This window comes from Scyliorhinus canicula, chromosome 3, assembly GCF_902713615.1.
Source record: "Scyliorhinus canicula chromosome 3, sScyCan1.1, whole genome shotgun sequence".
NCBI classification, from domain to species: Eukaryota; Metazoa; Chordata; class Chondrichthyes; order Carcharhiniformes; family Scyliorhinidae; genus Scyliorhinus; species Scyliorhinus canicula.
Window position 1 is genome coordinate 9,358,167 of NC_052148.1, and position 12,390 is coordinate 9,370,556.

Genomic DNA, 12,390 nt, shown 5'->3' on the forward strand with positions numbered 1-12,390 from the left:
ACACAGGAATCCTGTCTGATCCAGGCCCCAGCTACCTGTGTTTACACAGGGCTTCTGTCTCTGATCCAGACCCCAAATACCTGTGTTTACACAGGGCTTCTGTCTCTGATCCAGGCCCCAGCTATCTGTGTTTACACAGGGCTTCTGTCTCTGATCCAGGGCCCAAATACCTGTGTTTACACAGGAATCCTGTCTGATCCAGGCCCCAGCTACCTGTGTTTACACAGGAATCCTGTCTGATCCAGGCCCCAGCTACCTGTGTTTACACAGGGCTCCTGTCTCTGATCCAGGCCCCAGCTACCTGTGTTTACACAGGGCTCCTGTCTCTGATCCAGGCCCCAGCTACCTGTGTTTACACAGAGCTCCTGTCTCTGATCCAGGCCCCAGCTGCCTGTGTTTACACAGGGTTCCTGTCTCTGATCCAGGCCCCAGCTGCCTGTGTTTACACAGAGCTCCTGTCTCTGATCCAGGCCCCAGCTGCCTGTGTTTACACAGGGCTCCTGTCTCTGATCCAGGCCCCAGCTCCCTGTGTTTACACAGGGCTCCTGTCTCTGATCCAGGCCCCAGCTCCCTGTGTTTACACAGGGCTTCTGTCTCTGATCCAGGCCCCAGCTCCCTGTGTTTACACAGGGCTTCTGTCTCTGATCCAGGCCCCAGCTCCCTGTGTTTACACAGGGCTCTTGTCTCTCATCCAGGCCCCAGGTACCTGTGTTTACACAGGGCTTCTGTCTCTGAGCCAGACCCCAGCTGCCTGTGTTTACACAGGAATCCTGTCTGATCCAGGCCCCAGCTACCCTGTGTTTACACAGAAATCCTGTCTGATCCAGGCCCCAGCTACCTGTGTTTACACAGGGTTCCTGTGTCTGATCCAGGCCCTAGGTACCTGTGTTTACACAGGGCTTCTGTCTCTGATCAATGCACCAAATACCTGTGTTTACACAGGGTTCCTGTGTCTGATCCAGGCCCTAGGTACCTGTGTTTACACAGGGCTTCTTTCTCTGAGCCAGGCCCCAGCTGCCTGTGTTTACACAGGGTTCCTGTGTCTGATCCAGGCCCCATCTACCCGTGTTTACACAGGGTTCCTGTCTCTGATCCAGGCCCCAGCTACCTATGTTTACACAGGAATCCTGTCAGATCCAGGCCCCAGCTACCTGTGTTAACACAGGGATCGTGTGTCTGATCCAGGCCCTAGCTACCTGTGTTTACACAGGGATCGTGTGTCTGATCCAGGCCCCAGCTACCTGTGTTTACACAGGGATCGTGTGTCTGATCCAGGCCCCAGCTACCTGTGTTTACACAGGGCACCTGTCTCTGATCTAGGCCACTACTATCTGTGTTTACACAGGGCTCCTGTCTCTGATCCAGGCCCCAGCTACCTGTGTTTACACAGGGCTCCTGTCTCTGATCCAGGCCCCAGCTACCTGTGTTTACACAGGAATCCTGTCTGATCCAGGCCCCAGCTACCCGTGTTAACACAGGGATCGTGTGTCTGATCCAGGCCCTAGCTACCTGTGTTTACACAGGGCACCTGTCTCTGATCTAGGCCACTACTATCTGTGTTTACACAGGGCTCCTGTCTCTGATCCAGGCCCCAGCTACCTGTGTTTACACAGGGATCGTGTGTCTGATCCAGGCCCCAGCTACCTGTGTTTACTCAGGGCACCTGTCTCTGATCTAGGCCACTACTACCTGTGTTTACACAGGGCTCCTGTCTCTGATCCAGGCCCCAGCTACCTGTGTTTACACAGGGTTCCTGTGTCTGATCCAGGCCCCATCTACCCGTGTTTACACAGGGTTCCTGTCTCTGATCCAGGCCCCAGCTACCTATGTTTACACAGGAATCCTGTCTGATCCAGGCCCCAGCTACCTGTGTTAACACAGGGATCGTGTGTCTGATCCAGGCCCTAGCTACCTGTGTTTACACAGGGCACCTGTCTCTGATCTAGGCCACTACTATCTGTGTTTACACAGGGCTCCTGTCTCTGATCCAGGCCCCAGCTACCTGTGTTTACACAGGGATCGTGTGTCTGATCCAGGCCCCAGCTACCTGTGTTTACACAGGGCACCTGTCTCTGATCTAGGCCACTACTATCTGTGTTTACACAGGGCTCCTGTCTCTGATCCAGGCCCCAGCTACCTGTGTTTACACAGGAATCCTGTCTGATCCAGGCCCCAGCTACCCGTGTTAACACAGGGATCGTGTGTCTGATCCAGGCCCTAGCTACCTGTGTTTACACAGGAATCCTGTCTGATCCAGGCCCCAGCTACCCGTGTTAACACAGGGATCGTGTGTCTGATCCAGGCCCTAGCTACCTGTGTTTACACAGGGCACCTGTCTCTGATCTAGGCCACTACTATCTGTGTTTACACAGGGCTCCTGTCTCTGATCCAGGCCCCAGCTACCTGTGTTTACACAGGGATCGTGTGTCTGATCCAGGCCCCAGCTACCTGTGTTTACTCAGGGCACCTGTCTCTGATCTAGGCCACTACTACCTGTGTTTACACAGGGCTCCTGTCTCTGATCCAGGCCCCAGCTACCTGTGTTTACACAGGGTTCCTGTGTCTGATCCAGGCCCCATCTACCCGTGTTTACACAGGGTTCCTGTCTCTGATCCAGGCCCCAGCTACCTATGTTTACACAGGAATCCTGTCTGATCCAGGCCCCAGCTACCTGTGTTAACACAGGGATCGTGTGTCTGATCCAGGCCCTAGCCACCTGTGTTTACACAGGGCACCTGTCTCTGATCTAGGCCACTACTATCTGTGTTTACACAGGGCTCCTGTCTCTGATCCAGGCCCCAGCTACCTGTGTTTACACAGGAATCCTGTCTGATCCAGGCCCCAGCTACCCGTGTTAACACAGGGATCGTGTGTCTGATCCAGGCCCTAGCTACCTGTGTTTACACAGGGCACCTGTCTCTGATCTAGGCCACTACTATCTGTGTTTACACAGGGCTCCTGTCTCTGATCCAGGCCCCAGCTACCTGTGTTTACACCGGGATCGTGTGTCTGATCCAGGCCCCAGCTACCTGTGTTTACTCAGGGCACCTGTCTCTGATCTAGGCCACTACTACCTGTGTTTACACAGGGCTCCTGTCTCTGATCCAGGCCCCAGCTAACTGTGTTTACACAGGGATCGTGTGTCTGATCCAGGCCCCAGCTACCTGTGTTTACACAGGAATCCTGTCTGATCCAGGCCCCAGCTACCTGTGTTTGCACAGGGCTTCTGTCTCTGATCCAGGACCCAGCTACCTGTGTTTACACAGGGCTTCTGTCTCTGATCCAGGCCCCAGCTACCTGTGTTTACACAGGGCTCTTGTCTCTCATCCAGGCCCCAGGTACCTGTGTTTACACAGGGCTTCTGTCTCTGAGCCAGACCCCAGCTGCCTGTGTTTACACAGGAATCCTGTCTGATCCAGGCCCCAGCAACCTGTGTTTACACAGGGCTCCTGTCTGATCCAGGCCCCAGCTACCCTGTGTTTACACAGGGCTTCAGTCTCTGATCCAGGCCCCAGCTACCTGTGTTTACACAGGGCTTCTGTCTCTGATCCAGGCGCCAAATACCTGTGTTTACACAGGGCTTCTGTCTCTGATCAATGCCCCAAATACCTGTGTTTGCACAGGGTTCCTGTGTCTGATCCAGGCCCTAGGTACCTGTGTTTACACAGGGCTTCAGTCTCTGATCAATGCCCCAAATACCTGTGTTTACCCAGGGCTCCTGTCTCTGATCCAGGCCCCAGGTACCTGTGTTTACACAGGGCTTCTTTCTCTGAGTCAGGCCCCAGCTGCCTGTGTTTACACAGGGTTCCTGTGTCTGATCCAGGCCCCAGCTACCTGTGTTTACACAGGAATCCTGTCTGATCCAGGCCCTAGCTACCTGTGTTTACACAGGGCACCTGTCTCTGATCTAGGCCACTACTATCTGTGTTTACACAGGGCTCCTGTCTCTGATCCAGGCCCCAGCTACCTGTGTTTACACAGGGATTGTGTGTCTGATCCAGGCCCCAGCTACCTGTGTTTACACAGGGCACCTGTCTCTGATCTAGGCCACTACTATCTGTGTTTACACAGGGCTCCTGTCTCTGATCCAGGCCCCAGCTAACTGTGTTTACACAGGGATCGTGTGTCTGATCCAGGCCCCAGGTACCTGTGTTTACACAGGGATTGTGTGTCTGATCCAGGCCCCAGGTACCTTCAGGGTTCCTGTGTCTGATCCAGGCCCCAGGTGCCTGTGTTTACACAGGGATCGTGTGTCTGATCCAGGCCCCAGGTACCTGTGTTTACACAGGGATTGTGTGTCTGATCCAGGCCCCAGGTACCTTCAGGGTTCCTGTGTCTGATCCAGGCCCCAGGTGCCTGTGTTTACACAGGGATCGTGTGTCTGATCCAGGCCCCAGGTACCTGTGTTTACACAGGGATTGTGTGTCTGATCCAGGCCCCAGGTACCTGTGTTTACACAGGGATCCAGTCACAGATCAATGTTTGTAAGTGAGTTTGTTTCCACCCCATTATTGGCACAGTGACGGACATTACTCTGGGTCTGTAACACTAACACATTTCCCACAGCACCATGCTTAAAGTTCCACAGTGGTCATTTACTGAATATTCAAATTGCTGCACCCGTTACGAACAATGTTCAGTGTTGACTGGAATTAATTTTCTTCAGAGACAGAAAGAGAGAAGGCGGCAACAAAAATTAGAAAAAGAAAATAAAAGTGAGAATAAAATTGGAGAGAATGTTAAAGATAAGGTAAGAACACTTTTCTAAGGTATTGATAAACGTTGTGGGTGATGGGATCTTGCATGCTGACTGATTGTAGCTAATTAGAGCTGGAACTGAGTTTTGCTAGTGGCATAACGGAATGTATAAACTAACTTGGTGTGGGACCTGGGAGATTAAATCAGAGACTACCAGGTGCACAGTATATTGGGAGAGATAGCCAGCAGTAGGGTAGAGAATGGGAAGATAACAGGTGGATTCAGACTAGGGGAGAAAGTAAAAAAAGACTTAAATCAGGGTTAATGTGCATGTAGGTGAATGCATGGAGCCTGGTAAATAAGATTGATGTTGCAGGCAAAGATTGTAATGTGGAAATGTTGTGGCTATAACTGACTTGGGTCAAGGGATTATAGGGCTGGTTATTAAATATTTCCTGGATGCAAGGAAATTAGGAAACTAATTGTGGGAGGGTGGCATTATTAGAACAAAGAAAATTACAGCACAGGAACAGGCCCTTCGGCCCTCCTAGCCTGCGCCGATCCAGATCCAGACTCCACTTGGAACTTTCACCATTGTTCCGACCTAGATTTGCAATTCTGACCGCACCAGAGTATTAAATGTCTTGTGTACAGTATAAATAATTTAAATCGTAGACTTCAGAGACTTGCACCTCCGGAGCTGTTTATGACTGATGCAGTCATGTATAACTTTAACTATTTTATGAACAAGATCAATGTAAAGTCCAGTTGTACTTTATGATTGACCGCTGGATTTTCCAAGGATCTACTTCCCTCTGTTCCCCGCCCGTTCATATATCTGTCGAGACGCATCTTAAATGCTATCATGCCCGCCTCTACCACCTCCGCTGGCAAAGCGTTCCAGGCACCCACCACCCTCTGTGTAAAAAACTTTCCACGCACATCTCCCTTAAACTTTCCCCCTCTCACCTTGAAATCGTGACCCCTTGTAATTGACACCCTCGCTCTTGGGAAAAGCTTGTTGCTATCCACCCTGTCCATACTTTGTAGACCTCAATCAGGTCCCCCCTCAACCTCCGTCTTTCCAACGAAAACAATCCTAATCTACTCAACCTTTTTTCATAGCTAGCACCCTCCATACCAGGCAACATCCTGCTGAACCTCCTCTGCACCCTCTCCAAAGCATCCACATCCTTCTGGTAATGTGGCGACCAGAACTGCACGCGGTATTCCAAATGTGGCCTAACCAAAGTCATATACAACTGTAACATGACCTGCCGACTCTTGTACTCAATAATAGGTTTATTCTTATTATTAGACTGTTAATTCCAGATTTTTAAATTAAATTAAATTAAATTAAATTCAAATTCCACCATCTGCTGTGGTGGGATTCGAAACCCAGTCCCCAGAACATTACCCTAGGACTCTAGATTACTAGTCTAGTGACTGCATCCACTTGGTTAAGGAGAAAGAGGACAACCAGAATCTATTTGGCTCGAGCTAAGGAACATCAAAGGGGCAATTAGCATAGAACATGCAGTGCAGAAGGAGGCCATTCGGCCCATCAAGTCTGCACCGACCCACTTCAGCCCTCACTTCCACCCTATCCCCGTAACCCAATAACCCCTCCCAACCTTTCTGGTCACTAAGGGCAATTTATCATGGCCAATCCACCTAACCTGCACGTCTTGGGCTGTGGGAGGAAACCGGAGCGCCCGGAGGAAACCCACGCAGACACGGGGCGAACGTGCCGACTCCACACAGACAGTGACCCAGCAGGGAATCGAACCTGGAACCCTGGAGCTGTGAAGCCACAGTGCTAGCCACTTGTGCTACAGTGCTGCCCTAAAATGTATTGCTTGGTGTAGTCTATGGGCACCAATTAGTAGGAAAGATGTAGAGAACAAATATGCAAGGAAATTACAGAGGTGCAGGAGTTATTGAGGAGTTATAACTGGGGATTTCACCACCTCGGTCTATATTCAGACAATTATTGTACAGGGCAAGAGGGGCATGATTTCCTTGAGTGTGTTGCATCCAAATAGTAAAAAATGTGGTGAAAGAGGGGGTTGATTATGCACCTAAAAGGGATTTACAAGTAAAGGCAGGGAGTATGGCTACTCAGACCATGGTGAAAGAGGCGAAGGATTTAAAAGTGATAAGGAGGTACTGAATAGGCTATCTGTATTTAAATTTGGTAAGGCATGAGGACGGGATGCGATGCATCCAATGATACCGAGGAGAATGAGAGTGGGAATTGCGGAAGCTCTGGCCAAAGCTTTTCTACCTTCCTCTGACTCCGAGGCCCAGAGAATTGCAAATGTTATACCCGTATTCAAAAGGTGTGAAGATGAGCCCAGCAACGGCAGGCCAATCAGTTTAACTTCGGTGGGGAAACCTCGAGAAACAATGATTCAGGACCAAATGAAAAATCCCATGGTAAAATGCAGGTTAATTAAAGAAAGTCAGCGTGGATTTCTGAACAGAAAATGGTGTTTAACTAATTTGCTGCAGTTTTTTTAAGAGATAACAAAGAAGGTTGATGTTGTGCACCAACTTACAAAAGGCATTTGATGCACACTTGTGAGCAAAGATGGAGCTTACGGAATGAAGGGAACAGTAGGCAGATGAATACAAAATTGGCTGAATGACAGGAAACCGAGGAATGGTTAATGGATGTTGGGCTGCACGGTAGCACAAGTGGATAGCACTGTGGCTTCACAGCGCCAGGGTCCCAGGTTCGATTCCCCGCTGGGTCACTGTCTGTGCAGAGTCTGCATGTTCTCCCCGTGTCTGTGTGGGTTTCCTCCGGGTGCTCCGGTTTCCTCCCACAGTTCAAAGACGTGCAGGTTAGGTGGATTGGCCATGATAAATTGCCCTTAGTGACCAAAAAAGGTTAGATGGGGTTATTGGGTTACGGGGATAGGGTGGAAGTAAGGGCTTAAGTGGGTCGGTGCAGACTCGATGGGCCGAATGGCCTCTTTCTGCACTGTATGTTCTATGTTCCTATGATGTTGTTTGGGCACGAGGCAGATTTGTCGTGGAGTTTCCCTGGGGTCATTGTTGGGACCCTTGCCTTTGTGACATATATACATTAATGATCTAAATCTTGGGGTACAGGACACAATTTAAAAACTTGCGGATGATACGAAACTTGGACATATTGTAAGTTGCGAGGAGGGCGGGGGGCTGTGAGGGCGGCGGGGGGCTGTGAGGGCGGCGGGGGGCTGTGAGGGCGGCGGGGGGCTGTGAGGGCGGCGGCGGGGGGCTGCGAGGGCGGCGGGGGGGGCGGGGGGCGGGGGGGGCTGCGGGGAGGGCGGCGGGGGGCTGCGGGGAGGGCGGCGGGGGGCTGCGGGGAGGGCGGCGCGGGGGGCCAGGGAGGGCGGCGGGGAGGGCGGCCAGGAGGGCGGCGAGGGCGGCGAGGAGGGCGGGGGGCGGCGAGGAGGGCGGGGGACGGCGAGGAGGGCGGGGAGGGCGGGGGCGGGGAGGGGGGCGGAGGGCGGCGAGGAGGGCGGGGGGCGGCGAGGAGGGCGGGGGCGGCGAGGAGGGCGGGGGGCCGCGAGGAGGGCGGGGGGCCGCGAGGAGGGCGGGGGGCCGCGAGGAGGGCGGGGGGGCCGCGGGCCGCGGGGAGGGCGGGGGGCCGCGGGGAGGGCGGGGGGGGCCGCGGGGAGGGCGGCGAGGAGGGCGGGGGCGGCGAGGAGGGCGGGGGCGGCGAGGAGGGCGGGGGCGGCGAGGAGGGCGGGGGGCGGCGAGGAGGGCGGCGAGGAGGGCGGGGGGCGGCGAGGAGGGCGGGACGGGCGGGGCGCTGCGGGGAGGGCGGGGGTCTGCGAGGGCGGCGGGGGGCTGCGAGTAGGGCGGGGGGCTGCGAGTAGGGCGGGGGGCTGCGAGGGCGGCGGGGGGCTGCGAGGAGGGCGGGGGGCTGCGAGGAGGGCGGGGGGCTGCGAGGAGGGCGGGGGGCTGCGAGGAGGGCGGGGGGCTGCGAGGAGGGCGGGGGGCTGCGAGGAGGGCGGGGGGCTGCGAGGAGGGCGGGGGGCTGCAAGGAGGGCGGGGGGCTGCAAGGAGGGCATCGACAAGTTGGTGGAGTGAGTGGGCAAGTGGCAGCTGAAGTTCAATGTGGAGAAATGTAAATTATTCATTTTGGTGGGAAGAACTTGGAGAGGCAACACAAAATAAAGGCTACAACCCTAAAAAGGGGTGTAGGAGCAGTGGGACCTGCGTGTACGTAGAACCATAGAATCCCTACAGTGCAGAAGGAGGCCATTCAGCCTATCGAGTCTGCCCTGATGTACACAGATCATTGAAGGTGGCAGAATAGGTTGGCAGAGTGGTTAATAAAGCACACAGCATTGAGTGGGACATCGATGTTATACTTGTATGGGACACTAGTTTTGGCTGGAGCATTGTATCCAGTTCTGGGCACTGTGTTTTAGAATCATAGAATAATTAGCACAGAAGGAGGCCGTTCAGCCCATTGTGTCAGTGCAGACTCTCTGCAGGTGCCACTCTTCTGCCTTTTCCCTGTACCCTGCAAATGTAATTCATGTAATCGTTCAATTCCTTTTTGAAAGCCACCCTGAACCTCCACCACACACTCAGTGGAAGGATGTGAAGGCATTGGAGAAAGGGCAGAAAAGATTTGCAAGAATGGTTCCCGGGATGAGGAACTTCACTGATTAAGTTGGATTGGAGCAATTGGGACTGTTTTCCTAGGAGGTTGAAAGGAGCTATGATAGAGGTATTCAGAATGGTGAGGGGTCTGGACACAAACTCTTCCTACTTGTGAAAGGATGAGGAACGCGAGGGCACAGATTTAGAATTGCTAAAGGAAGCAAAAGCAAGCTGAGGAAAATGTGGGGGGGGGGGCATTTCTATCATGGAATCAGTACAGTGCAGATGGAGGCCATTCGACCCATCGAGTCTGCACCGAACCTCTGAAAGAGACCCTACCTAGGCCACTCCCCCATACTTACCCCGTTATCCCACCTCACCTTTTGGACACTGAAGGGGAAATCTAGTATGGCCAATCCACCTAATCTGCACATCTTTGGACTGTGGGAGGAAACCGGAGCGCACGGAGGAAACCCACGTGCACGGGGAAAATGTGCAGACTCCACAGACAGTCGCCCAAGGTCGGAATTGAACCCGGGTCCCTGGCGCTGTGAGGCAGCAGTACTAACCACTGTGCCGCCCAAGGCATTCAAAAGGGAATTAAACAGTTAGATACAAAATAGGAGTGGGCATGGTTACTGGGAGAAGACAGGAGAATGGCACAAGGTGATTTGCACATTGAGCCAGAGCAGACATGAGGGCCAAGTGGCCCCCTGAACTGTGACAGTTCTGTTATGCTGGAGCCCAGACATGTTTCTCCCCCCCCCCCCCCCCCCCCGGTGATGTGCCTGGCTGCCTGTTTCAATGTAGTGTCCATGCCGATTCAAATTGTGCGACAATTGAGAGTTTATGCTGACGTGAGAAACATTTCTGAAACGTTTTATCTAATGTTGGATCTGTTCTGCCTGCAGAAAGTTTTATCAAAGAAAGAAAGTTGTAGCGATGGAGAGGATGATGACGAAGAAGTGAGTGGCAATATTAAACATGGTCTTGATCTGTCTCCTGAGAAAGGGGCTTCGGCGTGCAAAAAGCAGAGCTCCGACAAAGCTAACATTAGGAATGAGGATAGTGTGAAAATGACTGTTAAAGACAGTAAAGCGAAGAGGGATAGAGTGGGTGAGGATGAGAACGCAGCCGCTAAATCTGTGTATAAATCCGAGGTAAGGACCTGGGCTTTGCAGCACTCCAGCTGATTAGGAGTAAGCTCTGGTGACTTTCTGGAGAAGTGCTAAGGGATTTGAAATTTTCTCCCTTTCTTTTTTGGTGGTGGGCGACTTGCAACCCTTTCTTGGGACCTAGTGTTTCCCCTCTCTTGCATCTCTGAAGGGCATCTGAAAGCAAGGGATGACCATTGGATCTATAAAGCTGACCCCACTTGGATCAAAACTACCTTTTCCGCCGCCACCCTCGCTTGACCTCCCCTCCTTCCCCCACCCTCCTCTCCAGAACTACAACTACCTGATCTTCCTCTTCCTCCTCCACATTGTCTTCCTGGTAACTTGGCTGCGGTTTGAGTGGGAAACGGTTTCTCCTGTCCTCCCTTCCCGCTGTCACAGTCCTGATTATTGGTTCTGTCTCTGCTTCTAGCACCCTGTTAACCGGCTGTAATATTTAGCAAGGGTAAAGGGAATCAGCTCTGCCGTTTGTCTTGTTGAAGTTGGAATTGGTGGCCGTGGGGGTGCGGTTCGCGGGTCTGAGCAGCATGTTTCTGTTGACACTGTCTGCCTCTCTTGCAGGATGAGTTGGATATGAACAGTACTTTTGTGTCGAAAGCTGTCAACCAGATAAAACGTAAAATGAATATAAAACCTAAAGCTGAGCGGAAGGAAAGCGAGAAAAGAAAAGGTGAAAAGAAAGTAGAGGTGAGGAAGCCTCTGACCGATGCTGACTTGATAATTCTACACAGAGAGCTGCTGCTCACCTCCTGGCGGCACGGACTCTTAGTGCCGATCTGGCAAAACCCGAACTTGCTTTATAAACCGTAAAATCATCTCCAGGCACTTCACAGGAACGTAATCAGATCAACTTTGGTACTGCGAGAGAGAGAGGGAGAGATTAGGACAAGTGACCAAACATAGAACATGGAACATACAGTGTAGAAGGAGCCCATTGAGTCTGCACCAGCTCAGTTAATCCCTCACTTCCACCCTATCCCCGTAATCCAATAACCCCTCCTAACCGTTTTGGACATTAAGGGCAATTTATCATGGCCAATCCACCTAACCCGCACGTCTTTGGACTGTGGGAGTAAACTGGAGCACCCGGAGGAAACCCACGCACACACGGGGAGAACGTGCAAATTCCGCACAGACAGTGACCCAAGCCGGGAATCTAACCTGGAACTCCTGGCTCTGTGAAGCAACAGCGCTGACCACTGTGCCACCGTGCTGCCCCTAAAAATCCAGGTCAAAGAGAGAGGGTTTTAATGAGGGGACGGCGGAGAGGTTTGGTGAGAATTATTCCCGAGCTTGGGGCCAGGCATGGCCACTGATAATGGAACAGTTAGAATCGGGATGAACAAGAGGCCAGATTTGGAGGAGCACAGAAGTTTTTCAAAATGTATTCGTTCATGGGGTTTGGGTGCCGCTGGTCAGGCCAGCATTTATTGCCTGTACCCTAATTGCGGCGGACAAGATGATATTGAGCCACCTTCTTGAACTGCCGCAGTCCATGGCTGAGGTCTCCCTTCCTCTCTCGTGGCTGGTATTTCCCAGTGCCGCTGAGAGTGGCGTTTTGGCTTGAAGGCCAAATTTACAACTGGAGGCATTCGCAGACGGAACATGATGAGTGAACTGACCTTCATGAGGGGAAGAATATGGGCAGTGAGAATTTTGATAAGCCGCAATTTCATGGCAATTTTGCAGTATTTTACGCAAGGTCGATTGTGTGTCTGTGGCAATGGGTTACTTGATCATGGTTGAACAGAAAGGGGCATCAAACTGGAAGATTGATTTTGACCTTGCTTGATACCTGTGGCACCCTGTTGTGGGTAGGGATCAGGTGGCTGAGAAGAGAGAACGGTTATTGTAGCAGCTATTATCGTGCATTGTGAACCCTGATTTCAGAGTTCGGAACTTCTGCTTG

General features: G+C 52.5%; 1 protein-coding gene across 6 annotated transcripts in view; it reads left to right on the plus strand.

Annotated features, from left to right (window-relative positions):
- Positions 1-12,390, plus strand: part of si:dkey-33c12.4 (uncharacterized protein LOC560112 homolog) — an 82,772-nt gene that overhangs the window by 33,622 nt on the left and 36,760 nt on the right. For 5 of the 6 annotated variants that reach the window (XM_038793107.1, XM_038793108.1, XM_038793109.1 and 2 more), the window contains exons 6-8: positions 4,667-4,750; positions 10,218-10,466; positions 11,043-11,168. In XM_038793107.1, coding sequence (XP_038649035.1) covers positions 4,667-4,750; positions 10,218-10,466; positions 11,043-11,168 — 459 coding nt within the window. The remainder of the gene's footprint in view (positions 1-4,666; positions 4,751-10,217; positions 10,467-11,042; positions 11,169-12,390) is intronic. The other variant, XM_038793111.1, reaches the window with a different exon arrangement.